This window comes from Staurois parvus, unplaced genomic scaffold (assembly GCF_062004578.1).
Source record: "Staurois parvus isolate SC_StPar_1 unplaced genomic scaffold, SC_StPar_1.0 ptg000077l, whole genome shotgun sequence".
NCBI classification, from domain to species: domain Eukaryota; kingdom Metazoa; phylum Chordata; class Amphibia; order Anura; family Ranidae; genus Staurois; species Staurois parvus.
The window spans coordinates 3,968,304-3,994,219 of NW_028317873.1; the positions used below are offsets into that span (position 1 = coordinate 3,968,304).

Sequence of the window (25,916 nt, forward strand, 5' to 3'; positions counted from 1 at the left end):
AGCATCTTTAATGTCGCACCTATTCTCCTTGGATAAGCCACTAGAACTCTCTGCAATGTCCACAGCTTGTACCCAGCTCTACAGCAAATGAAATTTCACCCCCAGTGCCCCAATCTAGGTAATCATCTACCTGCACCTCCACCCCTGGCTACAGCCTCCAGGAAGAAGCTGCAGGCCCCAGACTTGGACCTTTCTCTAAGCACAACACACCATCACCAGGCAGCAGGCCTGGAAGGCAGGGAAGTTCAGCAATACGCCCTCCCCAGTTAGCAGGCCTGGGAGGAAGAAAGCTTTTGCAACTTACCCATCTTGGGCAGCAAGCATGGGTGGAAGAGAGCATTCCAAGGTCACCCCAAATATTTATATCCTTACCCAGCATGTACCACTGGAAATATACCTCCTAGTGGTTGTTTGACCAGGAACACATATATTTATAGTTACATAGTTAGTCTGGCTGAAAAAAGACAAAGGTCCATCCAATTCAACCAAAAAAAAAAAAACAGTTATAATCCCATATCCACAATTGATCCAGAGGAAAGCAAAAAACCCAGCATTCATATTCATATTCACAACTCAGATTATTGTTTTTTCTAATACTATTGTCAGGGACACTTCCCAACAACATGCGGAAGGAAACAAAAGCAAAGACCTTAAGGAAAACTTGGGGAAAGCAGAACTATCAATCCATGCTCAGGCCAGCTACAGCCTAGCAGCTCTAAATGTAGAGTAGGGATAATATCGCCTATACTGTATATAGCCAAAACATTTTTCTTTAGTTTTGAATATAATATGGGCAGATCTAACCTGATCTCCCTGATCTAACCAAAGCTAAGAAAAGAAGACATTTTCGCAATATAACTTTAAGTTGAAAGTATGTATCCAAAAATAATGTTATGCCAAGAACAATAAAACCAAGTTGTAATTGTATACATTGCACAGTGGCGTCCCGAGGCAGGTGCGGGGGGTGACACCAACCGCACAGGGTGACACCGGACCCACTGCACGAAAAGGTAAGTTGTAAAGCAAGCCGACGATCCCCGCAGGATAGACCCGATCCATCCTGTGGGGATTGTCCGCTTTCTTTACAACTTACCTTTTCTTGGAGCTGTTCCGGTGTCACCCCGTATAGATTGCATGCCGACAATCCTGCGGGGATCGTTGGCATGCAACCTATACGGGGTGACACCGGAACCGCTCCAAAAAAAGGTAAGTTGTAAAGAAAGTCAACAACTCCGCAGGATGCATCGGATCTGCGGATTGAGCATAATGGATCGGAGTCCGATCCATTATGCTCAATCCGCAGATCCAATCCATTCTGCGGGGATCGTCGGAGGGGTTGTTACCAAGTGTTAACGCACCGGGTGACACCAGCCCTAGGGACGCATCCGATATTGCAGATAAACATGAGAAGAGAGCGCGAGAAAGTGATAAAGGAAGTGAAACTAGGAAGAAAAGGGGAAGGGGTACCTTCAAAAGTGATCGTAAGCTCACAGTAGTGCGTAATCCATAATAGTACATATGCAGTATAAACTCAGTAAATTTCAATTTGAATTCATTGGAAGGTAGTTAATGATCCAAGCATAAACTTAGGTGACAAATAAGTCTGAAAAGCCAGGTAAGGTGATATTTATTTTTGCAGATGGCATGCTCAAGGGCACTGTATACCATTTGGTACATTCTTGACCAGAACCATTTTATTTTCTGGCATTTTCAGCATAAGAATTTAAATATGCCGCCTGTGGAACAGTCTCAAAAACAGTTACTGAGTATCCACCTAGAATGTGAGGTATTCTCTTGGATGCTAGGTACCATCACATGAAATATTCATTATTAGAATTGACCAGGTTTGCATTGATAGAAATTGCTCTCAGCTTTCCTTCTCCAAACAGTTTCCCCCACTTTTCCTCCCATTACAGAGCATAACCTGGATACGTGGATTTTTACATAGTTGATAAGGTTGAAAAAAGAAACCGGTCCATCTAGTTCAGTGGTTCTCAACCTGTGGGTCGCGACCCCTTTGGGGGTCGAACGACCCTTTCACAGGGGTCCCCTAAGACCATCAGAAAACACATATTTCCGGTGTGTAAAGAGCAGCTACTGTGTAGAAAGCAGCTGCTGTGTTGAAAGCAGCTACTGTGTTGAAAGCAGCAGTATTGGAGGTAAAATGACACTCATGAATTATAATTACTGGGTAAATAATTTTATGGTTGGGGGTCACCACAACATGAGGAACTGTATTAAAGGGTCACGGCATTAGGAAGGTTGAGAACAACTGATCTAGTTCAATCTTTGTGTGTACGCTCCTGATCAAATATTTGCAATTCTGTCGAATTTAGGAATTCCCATAGCCCTGTGCATTATGCAGGCTGAGGAAGATATCTAAAGTCTTTTTTTTAACTCAACCACACTCTCCGCTGAGTCTAATTCCTGGGAAGGGGAGTTCTGCATTTCCATTGCTCTTATAGTAACAAACCCTTTTCATAGCTTTTTGTCTGATGACGGCTGTGTATCTTGAGTGTTAAAAGAATAGGAGCACCATGCTAGCTTGTCTGTTCTTTGAAAGATTTTATTTTGCAACAGCCAAAGTATTTTGGGGGCTCAGCACTCCTCCTTCATCAGGGTTCAAAAACATATCATCCAGGTGTCTGGAACTTTTTCAATCCAGGTACCTGCATAATCTGTTTTTATCCTTGATGAAGGGGGAGTGCTATGTCCTTGAAACATGTTGCAAAAAAAAAAAAAAAGAAAAATTTCAAAGGATAGACATGCTAGTATGATGCTCTCATCCTTTCAACACTTTAGTAGACTCTTCCAAGCATACAGCAGGACAGCTTGGTTGCCGGTGCACAACCCCTAGGATCGCACACCACCCATCACATTATAACATATCACCATAAGGTTCAGCACTTATGTATTACAGTTAATATACCGTAATCATCTCTTGATATATTTCTACATTGTGATCCTGAAAAATGTAAGTCATGGCCAGATCTAGGGGGTTGCTGGGAGGTGCTATGCCCCCCCCCCCCCAGATTTCAGTTGTTCCCAGGGGCGGACTGACAACTCATGGGGCCCCCGGGCAATAGGGGATCATGGGGCCCGTGTCCTTGCCCACACAAAAAGCACACCCAAAAAAAGCCTATAAAAAGGTACCGGGGCATTTCATGGGGCCCCCTACTGACCCCGGGCCCTCGGGCAGTGCCCGAGTGCTCAAATGGTCAGTCCCCCCCTGGTTGTTCCCCCCAAAGCTAACAGCCCGCCTCCACCTGGGCCTCTGTCGCTGTTTGCAGAGGTCCTTCTTATGTGGCCGGTGAAGTGAATAGAGACGGGGTAACCCTGATGCAGGCCATAGATGGGTCGAAAATCGGCCGATTTTTCGGCCGAAAATAAAATCGGCCGATTTTCGGATCGTTAGTGGGTGATTTGGTCGGCCGATTTTCGGTATTTTGGCCGTTTTTTTTTTTTGGTAAAGTTGGAAAAAAATCGGCCGATTTTGCCGATCGGCCGATTTTCGCGGCAATTAGTGGGCGAATCGATTTTTTACCGATAAAAAAACTGCGCATGAGCAGTGACCTGCAAGAGGAAGACAAAAAGAAGAAAAAGAAGAAGAAGAAGAGGATGAAGAAGAGGATGAAGAAGAAGAAGAGGATGAGGATGATGAAGAAGAAGAGGATGAAGAAGAAGAAGAGGATGAAGAAGAAGAAGAAGAGGATGAAGAAGAAGAAGAGGATGATGAAGAAGAAGAGGATGATGATGATGAAGAAGAAGAGGATGAGGATGAAGAAGAGATGAGGATGAAAAAGAAGAAGAAGAAGAGGATGAGGATGAAGAAGAAGATGAGGATGAGGATGAAGAAGAAGATGAGGATGAGGATGAAGAAGAAGATGAGGATGAGGATGAAGAAGAGGATGAGGATGAAGAAGAAGAAGAAGAAGAAGAAGAGGATGAAGAAGAAGAAGAGGATGAAGAAGAAGAAGAGGATGATGATGATGAAGAAGAAGAGGATGAGGATGAAGAAGAGGATGAGGATGAAAAAGAAGAAGAAGAAGAGGATGAGGATGAAGAAGAAGAGGATGAGGATGAAGAAGAAGATGAGGATGAGGATGAGGATGAAGAAGAGGATGAGGATGAAGAAGAGGATGAGGATGATGAAGAAGAAGAGGATGAGGATGATGAAGAAGAAGAGGATGAGGATGAAGAAGAAGTAGGATGAAAATAAGAATAATTCCAGTCCAGCAAAAAGTGTCTCTGCAGAGAGCTCCGCTATTTCTGACAGTTCTCTGACATTTACAGCGGTTGAAACATTGTATCTATTTGTTTCCGAATAAAAACATCTGTATCCTAAATGGAAATAAATAGATACAATGTTTCAACCGCTGTAAATGTCAAGGAACTGTCAGAGAACTGTCAGAAATAGCAGAGCTCTCTTCAGGGACACTTTTTGCTGGCTGTAGAAGGGATGAAAATCGGCCGATTTTTTTTACCATTGATGGCAACGTCGGCCGCTTGAACGACCGAATTTTCGTTTTTTAAAAGAAAAATCTGCCGTTTTTCTCCCCATCTATGGCCTGCATGAGAGCTTCAGCAGCTCTTTTTTCCTTCTCCCTCTTCTTCTAAAAGAAGACAAATAAATGCACTGAATAAAGTGCTGATTTACAGTAAATCTTTTCACCTGATCACAGAACGTTCACTGCAAACAGCCTTGTTTACTGCCAGACTGACTGTGTAGCTCTCCATTCTAGGCTGAATATTCATTAAACACAGTCAGCCCAGCAGTAAATAAAGCGGAGCCAGAATGTGCAGTGATAGTTCATCTCTGCTTGCTGGACCTGTTATCATAGACTGGAGAGCCAAATCACAATAAGCTGTGTATAGTGAAAATTCTGTCTCAGGTGAGACCATTTACTTCAATTTCTTTTACTTCTGCGCATTTTTTTTGCTTGGCTGCTCTTAAGCAGACCATACTTGGTGCAAATTTCTTTCCTGCAACATCGGGTTGCCGGAAAGAAATTTGCTCGATTCGCCCATCAACACAGACAGTGCGGATTGGGGAATCCCTCCTGCTAAATCATTGTATTCTCCCTGCAGGGTTGGGGACTGTGAGAAGACAGTGATTATTGCTAGTGGCTATACCAGCTGCTAGTGATATCGTATTATCCGGCAGGCTGATTGTATCCTTCCCATACATGGTTCAAACCTCAGCCATTCCTGCTGAACCGGCCAAGGTTAGAACCAGGGGCGGACTGACCATTTGGGAACTCGGGCCCTGGGTCAGTAGGGGCCCCATGAGATGCCCCTGGTACCTTTTTTATAGGCTTTTTTGGGTGTGGTTTGAGTGTGGGCAAGGACAGGGGGGCCCCATGATCCCCTATTGCCCGGGGGCCCCATGAGTTGTCCGTCGGCCCCTGGTTAGAACCATCTATGGCCGGTCTTAGGCTGGCCATACATTAAAGGTGGCCATAGATGGATGAATGTCAGCTGGTTCAGCAGGGCCCAGCCAAGATTCGATCCATCTACGGGCAGACTGGTTGTACCTAACTCGATCCATTGATCGACTTGGGTACAATCAGCCTGTCAGATTTTTTACATATGATTACTGCTAGCGGCTATAGCCATTAGCAGTAATCATTGTGTTCTGCCAGACGGGAAGGCTTCTTGCCAGCAGAAAATGCTAGCACTGCGGGAGGGATTCCCCCCATCAACACTGACTGTGTTCATCTATGGCTTGCCTAAGCAATTTCCCTTCCTTCAACCATGGGTTGAAGGAATTGTTCAACACATTCAGTTTTGATGGGGGAATCCCTACTACTGCGCTATGGTATTCCGACAGCGAGAGGTTCCACTACCGTCACAATACAATGATTACTGCTGGAGGCTATAGTAACTGTATGGGAAAATACTGATTTCAGTATAACCAGCCTGCCATAGATGGATCAAAATTTGCCCAGTTGAGCAGGAACCAGCTAAATTTTAATCCATCTATGGCTGGCTTTAGAAGCACTCCTTTCCTTTTACTCTTATTATTTCATTCTAGTTGACCATAATTCAAGAGGGGCTCTTGGGGCCCTGATGGAAGGAAGGGGGGGGGGCCCTGATGTAAAGGGGGATGCTGGGGACCTGATGTAACTAGGGAAACTCAGGGGACTCTCCTAAGGGAGTGACTCTAGAGACTCTTGGAACCTTGATGTAAGAGAAGGTCAGACAAGTGAGGATCGTTTAAGCATTTATTTTCATAAGGAGGCACAGTAATTGAACACATGGGTGAGCAGGATAATGAGGAGCTTAGGATTCTCCAGACCAAGACTTTGGGAAGGACAGATTAGTGTAGATGATTTAGTGAGCTGTGTTTGCACTCTGTGTATGGCAATGATCGGGTACACCCACCTATTTAGCGCAAACATATTTTTAATTAATAACATCTCCCAGCACCAACTGATTGATTTTGATTGTTCGCTCTTTAGCTGATCAATCCCTAGCTGCCATTTTTTGGTCTTTTAATTTTTGCTCTATTTTTAAAGATGTCCACATAGCAGTTGGCAGTTGGCAGTTAGGTGTATCTGAGGTTTGCAGCAAGGAAGTCATTTCACAGCAAAGTACATTGCTGAGTGTATTAGTGAATATTAGCAGGTTCCTTAGGCCCCTTTCTTATGGGCGGATTCTGCCAGTAGATCCTCCTGCTCAGTGGGGGATCTGTCCACTGATCCCCGCTGAGCAAATGGATGACAGGTCCATGTCCGCTCTGGTTATGCAGAGCAGACACAGACACAGCCTGGGGTGGGGGGAGGACAATGCTATAAAGGAGGACTCAGGACATTGCTATAAAGGGGGAGGACACTGCTATGAAGGGGGGCTCAGAACATTGCTATAAAGGGTGAGTGGGGAAATTGCTATAAAGGGGGGGGGGGGACACAGCTATAAAGAGGGAAGAGTGAGGACACTGCTATAAAGGGGGGCTCAGTACATTCCTATAAAGGGGGAGGACACTGCTGTAAACAGAGGCTCAAGGCATTGCTACAAAGGGGAGGCACTGCTACAAAGGGGGGCTCAATACATTGCTATAAACGGGGGGTTAGGACACTGCTTTAAATTGGGGTGCAGAACATTGCTATAAAGTGGGGGGGCGCTGCTATAAAGGGGGGAGGTCATTCTTATAAAGGGGGGGCTCAGGACATTGCTATAAAAGAAGATGAGGACACTGCTATAAAGGGGGGCTCAGAACATTGCTATAAGGGGGGTGAGGACACTGCTATAAAGGGGGGCTCAGGATATTGCTATAAAGGGGGAAGGACACTGCTGTAAAGAGGGGGAGGACACCGCTATAAAGGGGGGTGAGGACAATGCTATAAATGGAGGGCACTGCTATAAAGGGGGGCTCAGACATTGCTATAAACGGGGGGGTCAGGACACTGCTATAAAGGGGGGTGCAGAACATTGCTATAATGTGGGGAGGGGCACTGCTATAAAGGGGAGAGGTCACTGTTATAAAGGGGGGCTCAGGACATTGCTATAAAGGAAGATAAGGACACTGCTATAAAGGGGGGCTCAGGACATTGCCATAAAGGGGGAAGACACTGATATAAAGGGGAATACACTGCTATAAAAGGGGGGCTCAGCGCATTTCTAAAAAAGGGGGGGGGGGACACTGCTATAAAGGGGAGTAAGTATACTACTATAAAGGGGAGGACACTACTATAAAGGGGGGTTCAAGACACTGCTATAAAGGGGATGAGAACACTGCTATAAAGGGGGGTGAGAACACTGCTATAAATTGGAGGACACTGCTATAAAGGGGGGCTCAGAACATTGCTATAAAGTGGGGAGAAGAACACTTCTATAAAGGGAGGGAGGTCACTGCTATAAAGGTAGACTCAGGACATTGCTATCAAGGGGATAGGACACTGCTGTAAAGAGGGGGAGGACACTGCCATAAAGGGGGGTGAGGAAAATGCTACAAATGGGAGGGCACTGCTATAAAGGGGGGCTCAGACATTTCTATAAAGGGGGAGGGCCCTGCTATAACAGGAGGTGAGTACACTGCTATAAAGGGGGGGGGGAGGTCACTGCTATAAAGGGGGGCTCAGGACATTTCTATAAAGGGCAGATGGCATTGCTATAAAGAGAGTGAGGACACTGCTATAAAAGGGGGCTCAGGACATTGCAGTTTACCAGGTGAGCCATACATTGTGTAATTACATTTGACTTGCACTTACAGTGGAATTTCAAATCTGAAACTTTTTAAGCCTTGAGAGTATTCAGTCTGAAATAAGTCAACTTTCATTTTTTATAAAAGAAAGAAGTATACCCATAAAGGACAAGTTGGCCTTAATAATGATGCAAGCAAGAGTCAAGTTGTATGCACTTAAAGACTATATGGATCATCTTGGAAAAATAATTTCTCCTTTAAATTATTTTTTTTAAATTAGTTGTTCAGGAATACCTTTCATAAAGATTGTTACTAGAGGAAGAATCTACAGATATGATATATGAAATACCATCATAAAAGTATGATATGGCTAGCCAAAAAGAAAGTAAAAAATGGTGTTACGTTCAGGTAGCGGTTATAACAATAATTGTATGCTCATTGAAAATACAGTATAGTTGCTTTACAATGTACAAAAAACAGTCTAAAGCTTTTACCTGTTCGGTTTCCATTTAGTGGACATTCACTCCATGGCAAAGGTTCTTGGAATGAGTTGAAAAAGTACCACATAACCCAGGCTATAATGGTATTGTAATATAAACCAACCAAAAAAGATACCAGCATTGATGCAATTCCTAAAAGATAAACATATATTTTTTTCATTATTATTTTTATTTATTTACAAACAAATTTAAAGACAAAAGCTCCTTAGGCCAGGGTCACAAAGAGATATTCATCCCTGAAATTTTTGGAATCCCCGAGGCTTCACCATGGTTGGTTTCACTGGCCGGTTTCTCGCCCTGGCACCGGCATCTTCAGTGTGGGCACCCGGCTGTGACAGCTTGCAGCGCGCATGCACGAGAAGCAATCAAAGGGTTAACTGTGTGCTGTGTGTGTGTTACGCCCCCTACCCGGCCATACAAAAAAAATCATGTATATATACATGATTTTGTGTAGCCCTGCAGTCCTGTAGCAGTAGTTCTGCTATAGGGCGGTTAGGAAGCCGTTAACATCAAATGGGATTTACAAACTTTTTGTTTTTACATTTATCAATAATTAGTTGCAGATCAATAAAGCAAAATTTGAAATAAACCTTTTTTTTTTATTCTTTAGAATGTTCACCATGCTTTATAATGAATGTCATGTTTCACATGACTGTCATATTGACTGTCATATGCCTTTAAGTGTTTCTATATTTTGTTTCTGCTCCTCCCTTTCTTTTGGTTTAGTTAATGCTGTATAGATAGCCCTCCCCTTTTCCCAGAAATGCATTGCAGCTCTAGCCTCATGTCATGGAGCAGGAAACATTATGATTTTTTGACCTATCGAATGTTCATTGTTGTAAAATTCTCTCAGTTTATGGAATAAACTTCACAAGATCTACAAGATGTCTTGTCGATTGAGTCACTGACTGTGGTATCCAACTGAGGTTGAAGTTATCGCTATCTCATCACAACTGTAAGTTACAGAGATCACACTATCAATGCTTAGATTGGAGACAGAACAATGAACATATGAAAACATCATGTACTGTACAGTTGCAAGAAAAAGTATGTGAACCCCTTGGGATTACGTGGAGTTTTGCATGAATTGGGCATAAAATGTGCTCTGAACGTCATCTAAGTCACAACAATAGAAGAACACAGTCTGCTGAACATAATACTACACAAACATTAGATGTTGCCATGGTTTAATTGCACATAACATGTAAACATTCACAGTGCAGGGAGGAAAAAGTATGTGAGGCCCTAGCTTAATGACTTCTCCCAGAGCTAATTGGAGCCAGGAGTGAGCCAACCTTGACTCCAATCAGTGTGATGATATTGGATGTGTTGCTGACAGCTGTCCTGCCCTGCCCTTAAAAAACACACACCTGTTTTGGGTTTACTGGTTTCACGAAGCACTATCTGATGTGAACCATGCCTCGCAGAAAAGAGCTCTCAGAAGACCTACGATCAAGAATTGTTGACTTGCATGAAGCTGGAAAGAGTTACAAAAGTATCTCCAAAAGCCTTGATGTTCATGTGTCCACGGTAAGACAGACTGTCTACAAATGGAGAAAGTTTAGCACTGTTGCTACTCTCCCTAGGCGTGGTCATCCTGTAAAAATGACTGCAAGAGCACAGCGCAGAATGCTGCATGAGGTAAAGTAGAATCCCAGAGTGTCAGCTAAAGACCTACAGAAATCTCTGGCACATGCTAACATTTTTGTTGACACATCTACAATAAGGAAAACATTAAACAAGAATGGAGTACATGGGAGGACACCACGGAGGAAGCCATTGCTGTCCAAAAAGAATATTGCAGCACGTTTGAAGTTTGCAAAAGAGCACCTGGATGTTCCACAGCACTACTGGCAAAATATACTGTGGACAGATGAAACCAAGATTGAGTTGTTTGGGAAGAACACACAACACTATGTGTGGAGAAAAAAAGGCACAGCACACCAGCATCAAAACCTCATCCCCACTGTAAAACATGGCGGAGGGAGCATCATGGTTTGGGGCTGCTTTGCTGCCTTAGGGCCTGGACGGATTGTTGTCATTGATGGGAAAATGAATTCCAGAGTTTATCAAGACATTTTGCAGGAAAACGTAGAGGAGTGGTCCAAAATTACTCCAGATCGTTGTGCAGGTCTGATCTGCAACTACAGGAAATGTTTGGTTGAGGTTATGGCTGCCAAAGGAGGGTCAACCAGTTATTAAGTCCAAAGGTTCACATACTTTTTCCTCCCTGCACTGTGAATGTTTACATGTTATGTGCAATTAAACCATGGCAACATCTAATGTTTGTGTAGTATTATGTTCAGCAGACTGTGTTCTTCTATTGTTGTGACTTAGATGACATTCAGAGCACATTTTATGCCCAATTCATGCAAAACTCCACGTAATCCCAAGGGGTTCACATACTTTTTCTTGCAACTGTATGTACTACGTTTATTTGTAAAATACTTATTGCAACTTTAAAAAAATATAACAGATCAAGCTATCAATGTGTAAACACTTGCAAATTAAGTAGCCAAAAACCTGTTATAGTTTTCTTTCAGGAAATTATAACATCTAAAGTTGCATGTGTAGCCTTCGCAAACAATGCTTGATTTCTAGCTTTTGTTTGCAAATTTCATATTTTTTATAAAGTATTTGTAAAACATGCTTAAAAAACAATCATACATAAACATATAAAAGTTTTTGTAAATAAAACAGGAAATGTTTAAAAGAAATTAGGAATAATGGGATGTGATACTTCGTACAGCTGACTTGTGTCCAATAATTCCATAAAAATAAAAGAGCAATTGACAGTTTGTATTGAGATATAGTGTATATAGATGTTTTGCTAACTCTTGTTTGTTTAATTCTTCCTGTAAAGATAAAGGAAACAACCCAATAATACAATAATGTGTCTTTGCTAAACAGAAATGCTGCAAATTCAAATTGTATGTATTTTATTGTATTCTTGTAACTGTATATAGAGTGCTACAAATACACACTACCTATTTTTTCTCAGCAAATTAACTAGTCTGTATGCAATAAGGATACATGAAAGGCCACTTAGCTTCTGTCATAGCTGGTCAGCGATTTTTGTAGCAAACAGGACTCCAAGCAATTGCAGGAGAATGGTTTTGTTGTCTTGGCGGTCTCTCTCTCTCTTTATTAGTGTGGCTTCTAGTGCTGTCCTTTTGCAGAGTTCTCCTTTTAACTTATGCTGCTGACCTTTTTTCTTGGAAAGTTTGGTAGCCGTTCCCAAATGGGTATAGCCCTTTCAAATTTGGTTCCTACATCAGTTTCTCTGAGGAATGCATTTCTATCTACTGACTCTAGATCAGTGGTCTCCAAACTGCGGTCCGGGCACCAGGTGCGGTCCCTGCTTACCTTTATCCAGACCTTGGGGCACTATTCCTCCACTGACACCAACAATGGGGCATAATTCTAACCACTGACACCAAAAAAGGGGGCACTATTCCTCCCTCAATATCAAAGATAGGCCATTATTTACTCCCACTGATGCCAGGACAATTTCTACCCCAACTGGTCACAGTCCATTTCCCTAAAGGCTGAAGGAAAGTAAACTGGCCCTTTGTGTAGAAAGATTGGAGACCCCAGCTCTAGATGGAAGTGTAATACCATTAATGCCAAAGGGTCAAATATGTCAACAGGTTAGGCTCTTAGTCATAAAAGATAAGGGGGTTGTATCAGTGCAAAAACTGCTGAAAAGTCCTTGATAATATTGGTATGGAGTAATGGTGGTAGCTATGGTAGTTTTATGTAGAGAGTGGGGATCCGTGTAGCGCTGAGGGCAAAGCTTCCAAATAGGCTGTAGCAGGTTCTGTAGATGAGAGAAGGAGAGAAGCGCCTCTAAGTGCAATAGGTTTCTTTATTAAAGTACATTACTATATCTATGTGAGTGTTCCTACACATATGTACTTTAATAAAGAAACCTATTGCACGTAGAGGCGCTTCTCTCCTTCTCTCAGCTGCTAGGCTCTTAGTCAGTTCTTATTGACAGAGGTACAATTAAGCTTAGGTACAGTGGTTGGAAAGATCTTCTCCAAAACAATGGTACCATCTAACAATGTGTACTATCTCTATCAATAGCTATATGGCTCACACATACGACAACAGTATCTATTTTGGCATTATATTAACCTCCCTGGCGGTATTCCCGAGTGTAGCTCGGGGTAAAATGTCAGTACCAAAAGCGGTAACCCCGAGCTACACTCGGGCTTACCATGCTGCGTTGCTCAGGGAGTCCCTGCAGCGCTTACCTTGTCCTTCGCTCCCGCGATGTGTCCCCTGCAGCGCCCCCGGCCATCTCCTCCGGCTGATGCCGGCATCCGGCTTCTGTGTTCCGGTCCCTGTGACGTTGGGACGTACGGGCGCCGTCGCCGGGAAATTTGAAAATTTAAAAAAAAATTTATTTTTTTCAAAACGAATTTTACATAGTAAAACATTGCTGTTTCAAACCATTTCACATACATTTTGTCCCTACTGCTTTGTCCTGTCCCCTGTCTGCATTTTGACTGTTCTTTCTGCCTGGAAACTTAGAAAAGTCCATGGCATCCAAAAAGCGTCCCTTTAGGTCAAAAGCGGGTTTAGATCAGCTAGAGAACAGCGATAGTAAATCAGAACCACTTGCAGAATTGAGTGATAATGATTCGTGGGGAAATTCGTCATCAGACACTGAAAATGATTCTGCGACTTTGCTCAGCGATGTGCGAACTTGGCGCTATATTTCAAATTTCAGTGTTTTTGGTTTGATTATATTATTGAATTAAATGTATTATTATTATATTATTATTTTTTATGATTATTTATTAAATTATAATTTATGATTTTGTGTTTCAAATTTTATCATACCCGGGATGTTTACTAGACTCTTGTTCGGACAGATTTCAGTGAGTTATTCCTAAATATTACAGCCTACAATAAAAAAAAACTACATATTTCCATGCAAAATAATGATACCGCTTTCAGCACCAAAAATCTGAAATAATCATACCGCCAGGGAGGTTAAGGGACAAAAAAAAATTTGAGTAAACACAGCTTGATTTAACAGTGGCTAAATTGTGGGGGGTCTTAAAATCATAAATACTTCTAAATTAATTCTTAATAATAAAACTTACCAACTCCTTTTAGTGTTGGGTGAATGGAACTCCATACTCCCACGCTGCCTTTTCTTAGACGTTGTCCGATTGCAAATTCTACATGCAGAAGTGGAATGCCTTCAAACACCAGTAGTATAAGGAAGGGGATCATAAAAGCTCCTGTAAAAATACAGTATTTTTTTTAATGTTTATGAAATTTGTACTAAAAACATTACATGCATTCATTGAAGTGTTACTAAAGTCTAATTAGTTTTTTTTAAATAAGATAACACACATGTTATACTCACTTGCTCTGTACAGTGGTATTGCACAGAGAGGCCCTGATCCTCATCTTCTTGGGTCCCCCTGCTGGTGATCTTGGCTCCTTCTCTTCTTCGTGTGTCCCCATAGCAAGGCATTTGCTATGGGGGCACACAGTGTCTGCTTGCTCCTGAGCTGTGCGTCTATGGAGTTGTGCTCCTTAGACACACACAGCAGAGCTTAGTCCAACCCCCCACTTCCTCCTTACTACATTTGTTTGACAACAACAGGAGCCAATGGCTCCTGCTGCTGTTCAAGTCCCTGTGTGAAGAGAAAGAGAGGGAAGAAGAGATGCAGCCATGCACAGTGCTGGATCTCGCCTCCCCTCTTTTCCCCTTCACACAGGGAAGGGGGAGCCCAGAGAAATACATGTTTTTTACCTTAATGCAAATGTTTTTAGCTTCAGTATCACTTTAAATTACACATTCTAAAGTCATTATGGGGGATAGAGAAGTGGTGTACTGGCAAAAGGCAATATTTTACACAGATGTGTTATTTACCAGTATTGTTGTTGACCACTGTATGTCCATTCTAAGGATCATATTTATAATGCAGTGATTATGACATTTACTAAATATTCATTGAAAGGGAATCAATCACTGTAATTTATTACACATTCACTTGAAGATACAACTGCAATGAAGGTTTAGTGAATTCCACATTCACTGCTATATAAATATATCCCAATGATGTTCATGTTTCCAAGAACTTGTGAAGTAAGTTTTTATAATATTGTCTCTCCTTTAAATCTTAATACAAGTTGGTAATAAAATGCAAAGCAATTAATTGGAGGTAAGTGTAAGGCTGTCAGTCTTTATACAGTTGCAAGAAAAAGTATGTAAACCCCTTGGGATTACGTGGAGTTTTGCATGAATTGGGCATAAAATGTGCTCTGAACGTCATCTAAGTCACAACAATAGAAGAACACAGTCTGCTGAACATAATACTACACAAACATTAGATGTTGCCATGGTTTAATTGCACATAACATGTAAACATTCACAGTGCAGGGAGGAAAAAGTATGTGAGGCCCTAGCTTAATGACTTCTCCCAGAGCTAATTGGAGCCAGGAGTGAGCCAACCTTGACTCCAATCAGTGTGATATTGGATGTGTTGCTGACAGCTGTCCTGCCCTTAAAAAACACAAACCTGTTTTGGGTTTACTGGTTTCAAGAAGCACTTTCTGATGTCAACCATGCCTCGCAGAAAAGAGCTCTCAGAAGACCTACGATCAAGAATTGTTGACTTGCATGAAGCTGGAAAGGGTTACAAAAGTATCTCCAAAAGCCTTGATGTTCATGTGTCCACGGTAAGACAGACTGTCTACAAATGGAGAAAGTTTAGCACTGTTGCTACTCTCCCTAGGCGTGGTCGTCCTGTAAAAATGACTGCAAGAGCACAGCGCAGAATGCTGCATGAAGTAAAGAAGAATCCCAGAGTGTCAGCTAAAGACCTAAAGAAATCTCTGGCACATGCTAACATTTTTGTTGACACATCTACAATAAGGAAAACATTAAACAAGAATGGAGTACATGGGAGGACACCACGGAGGAAGCCATTGCTGTCCAAAAAGAATATTTCAGCACGTTTGAAGTTTGCAAAAGAGCACCTGGATGTTCCACAGCACTACTGGCAAAATATACTGTGGACAGATGAAACCAAGATTGAGTTGTTTGGGAAGAACACACAACACTATGTGTGGAGAAAAAAAGGCACAGCACACCAACATCAAAACCTCATCCCCACTGTAAAACATGGCGGAGGGAGCATCATGGTTTGGGGCTGCTTTGCTGCCTCAGGGCCTGGACGGATTGTTGTCATTGATGGGAAACTGAATTTCAGAGTTTATCAAGACATTTTGCAGGAAAACGTACGACCATCTGTCCGCCAACTGAAGCTCCGCAGAGGATGGGTGATGCAACAGGACAATGACCCAAAGCATACAAGTAATTCAACAAAACAATGGCTGCAACAGCACAGAATACACCTTCTGGAGTGGCCCAGTCAGAGTCCTGACCTCAACCCGATTGAAATGCTGTGGCATGACCTTAAGAGAGCGATTCACACCAGACATCCCAAGAATATTGCTACACTGAAACAGTTTTGTGAAGAGGAGTGGTCCAAAATGACTCCAGATCGTTGTGCAGGTTTGATCTGCAACTACAGGAAACGTTTGGCTGAGGTTATGGCTGCCAAAGGAGGGTCAACCAGTTATTAAGTCCAAAGGTTCACATATTTTTCCTCCCTGCACTGTGAATGTTTACATGTTATGTGCAATTAAACCATGGCAACATCTAATGTTTGTTTAGTATTATGTTTAGCAGACTGTGTTCTTCTATTGTTGTGACTTAGATGACGTTCAGAGCACATTTTATGCCCAATTCATGCGACACTCCACGTAATCTCAAGGGGTTCACATACTTTTTCTTGCAACTGTAGTTAGTTGTTCTTAATTGTGCATTGTGTGATTATTATTATTATTATACAGGATTTATATAGCGCCAACAGTTTGCTCAGCACTTTACAATATAATGGGAGACAATACAGCAACAATACAGTTCACTACAAGAGGGTTAGGAGGGCCTGATCCTTTGAGCTTACAATCTAAGAGGGAGGGGCTGGTGGTACAAAAGGTAATAACTGTGGGGCATGAACTGATAGGAGAGATAGAAGATTCCGTTATTAGCTGAAGGCGGGATAGACTTCCCTGAAGAGATAGGTTTTCAGAGATCGCCTGATTATGTTCAAAGTGTTCTGTGATTAAATTTAAAGCAACATATTTTAGTTACATTTTGATGATTAAATCTGTAAATGATTTGAAATTTAAATGAGCTAAAACTAAAAGCTAAAACATTAAAACCTTCACAAAGGAACACTCCAGTCATGCATTACATTTTTGCATGTTAGCTGATTTCAGACAACACAGTCTGACCACTGAATGGTGTGATAATAAGGAGGACTGGGCACCCCAAATCTGCATGGACAAACACAGGGCAGCTTTGTTGTTTTAACCGCTTACCCTCCGCCAGATAGCAGATATACTGCTACATGGCGGCACGGGTGTGCAAAATCATGTGTATATAAATGTGATTTTGCAGTTCAGGGTAGGGGGCGCATGCATGCCCTACCTGCGTCACCATTCGCGGCTGTGGATGTCAGTCACCGTGTCCCGGCCAGTGATTACCCGTCGGCGCCCTGGGATTACTGACAATCACTGATGGGGAGGAAGACTGTTTTGTTTACAAACAGTCTTCCTCCCTGTCAGTTCGGGGACACTGCTTGGCATGGCTGTGCACAGCACAGCCATCCCAATCAGTCTGCTTACAGTGAAGCACACACCCCCCGCCCCCTAGTAAAACACTCCCTACACACAGTTAACCCCTTGATCACCCCTCACATAAACCCCTTCCTGCCCAGTGTCATTAGTACAGTGATCACTGCTTTGGTGTCACTGTGGATGTTAGTGACACCCAGTTAGTTCCTCCCCAGTGTCAGAATGTCCGCCGCAGTCCTACTATAAGTTACTTTTTCTCAAAATTGTCAATTTTTTTTGTTTGTAGCACAAAAAATTAAAAACGCACAGGCGATCAAATACTACAAAAAGAAAGCTCTACTTGTGGGGAAAAAAAAGACGTAAATTTCATTTGGGTGCAGAGTTGCATGACCACGCAATTGTCAGTTAAAGTAACGCAGCGCAGTATCGCAAAAAATGGCCTGGTCTGTAGGGGGTAAATGCTATAACTTTCACATAAACCAATTAATTTACACGTATTGGGATTTTTTTTAGCAAAGACATGTAGCAGAATAATTTATGACGAAAAAAGTCCAAAACATTGTTTTGTCTCAAAATTGTTGGTCTTTTTTTGCTTATAGTGCAGGTGATCAAAAAACCCCAAAAGGAAGCTCAATTCATGGGAAAAAAGGACGTAAATGTCATCTGGGTGTGGTGTTGCATGATGGCGCAATTGTCAATAACGCAAGTAAAGTAATGCAGCACCGTAACGCAAAAAATGGCCTGGTCAGGAAGGGGGGGTAAACCCTCTGGAGGGCAAGTGGTTAAAATTTGCAGTGACCATTTTTAGAATAGGACGCCAAGCAGGCTGACATCAACATAGCAGCCAGTGATCCCTTCCCAAAACATGTAACCCTAGGATCAGGGGCGGACTGAAAACTCATGGGGCCCCTGTGTCCTTGCCCAAACTCAAAAAAGCCTATGAAAAAGGTACTAGGGGCATCTCATGGGGCCCCCTACTTGGGCAGTGCCCGAGTTTCCAAATGGTCAGTCCACCCCTGCCTAGGATGCATTTCCATACCTGTTTAAATTAAATAAACATTTCTCTAATGATCTGGAAACTTGATATTTAACCCAAGACTGACCTTGAACCACTCTGCTTACCATTTCATACCATAACTTACTCCTACAAACCAATGAGGTTTGTTAATGTTAATGAGGCCTATGGTATACCCCTCACAAACTGCTTATCAAGGTTATAAAACCCATTAACACAGGTCATAACTAGCTTCACAGGCATTAAGGCGATATATGAATTCTGAGTGTCTGAGTGTTTCTCCTCACAGAGACAGAGCTTATGGTATATCGTAAATGTATTAGCAGGCAGCAGAAAGCAAAATCAACATTTACTGGGTGGGTAAAATCTATACATAATTTATAACCTCTGTTGTGATAAAATGAGGTTACTATCAATTTTACCACTTAATGTAGAAGACTGTTACCATCATATGAAGGCCCCCATCTTACGAACTACGGTGGGAAAATGAGATACATTATTTCTTTCTAGGAAGGCACATATGAAGGGTATAAACAATAAACTGTAGAGAAATAGTAAGCGAGCGCTATCTGAGACTAAGGAAAATAGCCGCTAGAACACCAAAAAGGCAACCAAGGACAAACCTTCCAATAAATCTATATAAAGAAAAGGTGCAGCGCTAGATGTAAATATAACTAGACATATTATAACAACATGCTAAATGGACATAAAATAGACATAAAATAGCAATAAAATCGAGTGCAAAGTAGTGAATTACACGGGGTGAATTAAAATTAGTGAATGTCCCAAAATGATTCAAACGCCCACGTGGGGAACCAATAGATCCAATTGAAGTGCGTGAAAACAGAAATCCGGTGTATCACACAGTGGATAATGGGTATAAAGAGTGCTCACTCACCAGAAGTGCCTCTCTCAGGTAATGGTCATCTACTGCCAGAACAGGGTCAGAGTAATGCACCATCAAATCTCATCCAGGGTAGGTACTCCAAAAAGGCCTTAACACTGTGTCACCGTCTGTGTTCCCTCTAGACTGGTTTCGGCTTGGACATGCTGCTGTTCGGTGCGATGAGTCGGTACACGGAGGAGCCCGGTCTACCCTGGATGAGATTGGATGGTGCATTACTCTGACCCTGTTCTGGCAGTAGATGACCACTACCTGAGAGAGGATATCTTATATGCGCATTTTTGACGCACTCCTGGTGAGTGCGCACTCTTTATACCCATTATCCACTGTGTGATACTCCGGATTTCCGTTTTCACGCACTTCAATTGGATCTATTGGTTCCCCACGTGGGCGTTTGAATCATTTTGGGACATTCACTCATTTTAATTCACCCAGTGTAATTCACTACTTTGCACTCGATTTTATTGCTATTTTATGTCTATTTTATGTCCATTCAGCATGTTGTTATAATATGTCTAGGTATATTTACATCTAGCGCTGCACCTTTTCTTTTTATACATATGAAGGGTAGGTCATGAGTCGTCTTGTTCAAAAGGTAATTTTATGCTGCACAATACAATATGGGTTACTAGATCATGGCTACGAATGACTACCCTGGGTTTTGGTTTGAACAGGGTTCTGCAAACTTCAAAGTTTAAATATATATATATATATATATATATATATATATATAAGGTGCAGCGCATAAAGCATAAAAAGTGAAAACGTGTCTAAAAAGGTATAAAATATACATACAAATCAGTGCAACCAATATGGTAATAAACAAAAAGTCCTTCCAGTATAAAACTGTATATCAGTGATGTGATACTAGTAATCACGGAAAATCGTGTTTGGTTCCACACAGTGCTCTGGAGTCCAGTGTGCAATCCACCACCACTATGCACTCACCAGAGAGCTACTTGCTAGGTAGCCAATAAGAGATCTGTGCTGTTCACTCTCCAACATCTATTGGTCCAGTTACATCCTATAAGGAAATGCTCACCACACAAAGCCCGGAAAATGGTGTATATAGTGTAGTATTTATTTAAAATTATGCATAAAAGCATTCTACGTGGAAGACCATAAAACATTACATATGCCACATATTATTATTATTATAATACAGTATTCATAAAGCACCAACAGTTCGTTCAGCGTTGTACATTACAAAGGGAGACAATACATGCGACAGTACAATAACAATACAATGCGATACACGAGGGGTTCGAGGGCCCTGCTTCTTGGAGCTTACATTCTAGGAGGGAGGGGATAGTGGTACAGGAGGAAAAGCTGTGGGGAATGGAGTTGTAGGAAGAGCGGAGGAGGTCGGCAATTAGCAGGGGGTGGGGTAGGCTTCCCTGAAGAGGTGGGTTTTCAGGGTGCGCCTAAAGGAGAGGAGAGTAGATGATAGCCTGATGGATTGGGGTAGGGAGTTCCAGAGGATGGGTGACGCCCTGGAGAAGTCCTGGAGGCGGGCACGGGAGGAGGAGACCAGGAAACTAGAGAGAAGGAGGTCTTGTGAGGAGCGGAGAGTGTGTTTTGGGTGGTATTTGGATATTAGGTCGGTGATGTAGTTTGGGGCAGTATCATGGACAGCTTTGTATGCCAAGATGGCTGCCGTTCAGAAGCACGGACCTGGCGGTGTGACGTCATCACGTAGGCTCCACCCACATTTATATTCCATATGTGCCTGCTGTACTATGTACTTGTATAATAAAGTACCCTGTTCTCTTTGTATTGCTTTCTTTGCGTGAAATACCTGGTGTTCCTACCAGTCCCTCTGCTTTCCTAATAAAAACTGAGTACACTAGACAGGAGAAAACACCGTGGTCAGTTCGCTAGCTATACTGGGAACTTAGTGTGCTCTCCTCCAATGATTAGACCTGTCCTGACATGCCCCCCCCCCATCCTGCACAGCCATTCACTGGGAGGTTTAGTGTGCAGTTTTTTCTCCTCACCCCAGCTCTCTGTTCCCATCTGTATATAGAGCTTTGAGGGTATGTGATCACTTTTAAAACGGGGGAAAATATGATTTTTGTGTTTTTTATATTTATGCACAAACGTTTTGCCTTTCTATAATATTTTGCCTATTTCTATTTTAAACTGAATATTTTGTTTTACAAGGTGAGGGTTTACATATACTGTAAACATATGCTTCACTTTCTCAATCAACATCGACTAATTTGAATCCTTATGCTGCTAATATTAGTAAATAGATAAGAAAGCATATTATACAGTATTTACTTGTTTTAAAACTATTTTTTACATTTCTGCAGTCTGTTTCTAGTTTCCATGCCCAGGCAAATGATGTCATACATCCCAGGAGTCTTCAAGGGAGGAGGGCTTTTCTCAGCTAAGCACACCTTTCTGCTTGTATGCCTGAACTAAGTGCAGATGAATTCCAGGAAGTAATTGCTACACAAATTATCTGCCATTACTCAAGATGGCCACTGCCAGAACTGCTGGGGGAAGGGTTCTAAGTGATTTCTCAACAAATTAAAGCATTGAGACATGGATGGATGGGTGACTTTGCTTTGAATAATAAAAATGAATTAAATAGTTCTTTTGGTTTGTGGTGCTCCGATACAGTGTAGCTGCATTCTAAGAACTTTCATTATTTATCCATTTTTGTTTTTCTGTTGTATTATTGTCTCTTTTCTCTCTTTCTGTAAATGTTTTGTTTGTACTGTTTTTCTTTTCTCCTCATAAACAATATTTTAATATTTCAATTATCTCTAATGTGCTAAGTCCGAATTTAAAAAGTCCTGGTCTCTTGTAGAGTGCTACTATATTTTAAATCTCTGAAATATCCTTGTCTGCCATGGCATCACATATGACAGACATTTCTTAAGGGTCAGAAATGTTAATGTACTGTAGATATTGTGAATGGGTTGTGGGATGTAAAAACACAACACAGCTCTTTGGATGTATATTGAGTTAACAGTATAGTTAGCCACAGGGGCGGTTTGACAATTCATGGGGCCCCCAGGCAATAGGGGATCATGGGGCCCCTGTGTCCTTGCCCAAACTCAAAAAAGCCTATGAAAAAGGTACCAGGGGCTTCTCATGGGGCCCCCTACTGACCCCGGGCCCTCGGGCAGTGCCCCGAGTTTCCAAATGGTCAGTCCGACCCTGGTTAGCCAACCCCAATGACAATCACTCTCAGTTTGCTGGCACTTAAGCCACATAGTAGATGGATCAAAATTCAGCTGGTTCTGCAGGAACCGACAGAATTTCAATCCATCTATGGGCAGGCTAATTGTACTGAAGTCGATCTATCCAATGACTTCAGCACAACCAACCTGTCGGATTTTTTGGTGTGTTCACTGCTGGCAGCTATAGATGCAAGCAGTTATCATTGTATTCTGCTGGTGTGAAAGGCCCCCCACTGGAAGAATTCCCTCATCACTGACCGTGGTTGAAGGAAAGAAAATTGTAAAACATATGGCCTGTCTTAGATTGTGGTCCTGCTAGCTGGGGATCTCTCTGCCAGATGAGGCTGAGAGCATAGTCATCATGTATTAGTGGCAGCATAGTGAGATCTGACCTCCCATTTGATATACTGGTGAAAGTGGCCTGCATTTGACATTGCTGTTGTCAGAAATGGCACAAATTTTCATTCTGTAATTGATTTTCATATTGTTTTTCTTACTAATACAGCATTAATCAATATTATTTAAAATGTAATGCTTGCTTAAATGACACATCACTTTCATCATAAGAAAAATAACACACAACTGTTATCATTATAATGAATTATTTAGAACAGACTTTAAATAGCATTTTTCCATAGCAATTATGCATTTTACATTCTTTATACACAGGAACTATTACCCCTGTCAAAAATACTCATTAGATATCGTTCACTTTGCAATTTAGGAATCTGTGTAACTGTGTATACATTCTAACACAATTTCTGTTACAGATCCAATGAAAGTATTTTTTCAGTTGATAATTACTTGTGGGAACCACTAGATGTCACCTTTAGCTACATTTTATCATTTAATCAGGTGTCCACAAACTTTTGATCATATAGTATACATATATATATATATATACACACATATATATATATACACACAGTGAAGGAAATAATTATTTGATCCCTTGCTGATTTTGAATGTTTGCCCATTCACAATGAAATGATCAGTCTAAAAATCGAATGGTAAGTGTATTTTAACACTGAGAGACAGGTCTGGTGCGCCATGCAAGATCTCACCTCGTGGAGTGTCAATGATCATGAGAACAGTGAGGAATCATCCCAGAACTACATGTGAGGATCTTGTCAATGATCTCCAGGCAGCTGGGACCACAGTCACCAAGAAAACAATTGGTAACACACTACGCCGACAAGGATTGAAATCCTGCAGTGCCCGCAAGGCCCCTCTGCTCAAGAAAGCACATGTCCAGGTCCATCTGAAGTTTGCCACTGAACATCTGAATGATGCAGAGGACTAGTTGAAAGTGTTGTGGTCAGGTGAGACCAAAATTGAGCTGTTTGGTATCAACTCAACTCGCCGTGTTTGGAGGAGGAGGAATGCTGCCTATGACCCCAAGAACACCATCCCAACTGTCAAACATGGTGGTGGAAACATTCTGCTTTGGGGGTGTTTTTTTGGTAAGGGGACAGGACAACTGCACCGCATCAAAGGGATGATGGACGGGGCAATGTACCGTCAAATCTTCGGTGAGAACCTTCCTCCCTCAGCCAGGGCATTGAAAATGGGTCGTGGATGGGTGTTCCAGCATGACAATGACCCAAAACACATGGCCAAGGCAACAAAGGAGTGGCTCAAGAAGAAGCACATTAACCTCCCTGGCCGTGTTCCCGAGTGTAGCTCGGGGTAAAGTTTCAGTACCAAAAGCGGTAACCCCGAGCTACACTCGGGCTTACCATGCAGCATTGCTCAGGGATTCACTGCAGCGCTTACCTTGTCCTTTGCTCCCACGATGCGTACCCTGCAGCGTCCCGGCCATCTCCTCCGGCCGATGCCGGCATCCGGCTTCCTTGTTCCAGTCCCTGTGATGTTGGGACGTATAGGCGCCGGAACCGGCGACAAATTTCAAATTTAAAAAAATGACATTTTTTTTAAAAACGATTATTACATAGTAAAACATTGCTGTTTCAAAGCATTTCACATACATTTTGTCCCTACTGCTTTGTCCTGTGCCCTGCCTGCATTTTGACTGTTCTTTCTGCCTGGAAACTTAGAAAAGTCCATGGTGTCCAAAAAGCGTCCCTTTATGTCAAAATAGGTTTTAGACCAGCTAGAGAACAGCGATAGTAAATCAGAACCACTTGCAGAATTGAGTGATGATTCGTGGGGAAATTCGTCATCAGACACTGAAAACGATTCTGCGACTTTGCTCAGTGATGTGCGAACTTGGCGCTATATTTCAAATTTCAGTGTTTTTGGTTTGATTATATTATTGAATTAAATTTATTATTATTATGTTATTATTTTTTATGATTATTTATTAAATTATAATTTATGATTTCGTGTTTCAAGTTTTATCCTATCTGGAATGTTTACTAGACTCTTGTTCGGACAGATTTCAGTGAGTTATTCCTAAATTACAGGCCTACAATAAAAAAAACTACATATTTCCATGCAAAAAAATGGTACCGCTTTCAGCACCAAAAATCTGAAATAATCATACTGCCAGGGAGGTTTAGGTCCCGGAGTGGCCTAGCCAGTCTCCAGACCTTAATCCAATTGAAAATCTGTGGAGGGAGCTGAAATTTCGAGTTGCCAAACGTCAGCCACCAACCTTAATGACTTGGAGAGGATCTGCCAAGAGGAGTGGGCCAAAATCCCTCCTGAGATATGTGCAAAACTGGTGGCCAACTACAGGAAACATATAACCTCTGTGATTGACAACAATTGATTTGCCACCAAGTACTAAGTCATGTTTTGTGAAGGGGATCAAATACAATTTGTTAGATATGCATTTCTTTGTGAGTGGGCAAACATTCAAAATCAGCAGAGGATCAAATACTTATTTCCTTCACTGTATACACATATACATATACTCCGTTCAAAAGGCTTAGACGCCTTTCAGATGGGGTGGACCTGTCAGCAGATCCGCTTATTCAGCAGGGGATCTCTCCGCTGATTCCCACTGAGCAAGAGGATGACAGGTCTTTTCTCTGCTGCTGCAGATTGGACACAGGCACAGCCTACTGTTTTCTATGGGGCGGTCAGATGGCAATGCACTACCTGTCCATTTACTCTTGACTGTCATCCGATCCAATAGACAGATGGGGAACAGATCCCTATCTGTCTGTTTTTAGCATACAGGATCAGATCAGATGCCAGCAGGTGTCAGCGGACAGGTCTGCTGACACCCACCAGCCAATAGAGGCTATGGATGGTCCAACTGGGTCCACCTGAAAAACTGAAAGGGGCCTAAGGCAGGTGTGAAAAAATGCTGTACATGAAGAATGCTTTCACAAAGAGAATTATTCATAGTATTTTTGATCAATTAACAACATGGAAAGTAAAAAACAGAAAAGAAATCCTAATCAATATTTGGTGTGACCACCCATTGCCTTATAAACAGCATCAATTTTTCTAGGTACACTTGGGACACAGATTTTGAAGGAACTCGATAGATAGGTTGTTCCACACATCTTGGGGA

The 25,916-nt window shown here is 42.1% G+C and overlaps 1 protein-coding gene across 1 annotated transcript in view; it reads right to left on the minus strand.

Moving 5' to 3' along the window:
* The window catches only part of SLC6A19 (solute carrier family 6 member 19), a 100,563-nt gene that overhangs the window by 57,258 nt on the left and 17,389 nt on the right, over window positions 1-25,916 (minus strand). Inside the window, exons 2-3 of the mRNA XM_089669463.1 lie at window positions 13,761-13,901; window positions 8,638-8,775 (exon numbers count right to left, since the gene is read on the minus strand). Coding sequence (XP_089525589.1) covers window positions 8,638-8,775; window positions 13,761-13,901 — 279 coding nt within the window. The remainder of the gene's footprint in view (window positions 1-8,637; window positions 8,776-13,760; window positions 13,902-25,916) is intronic.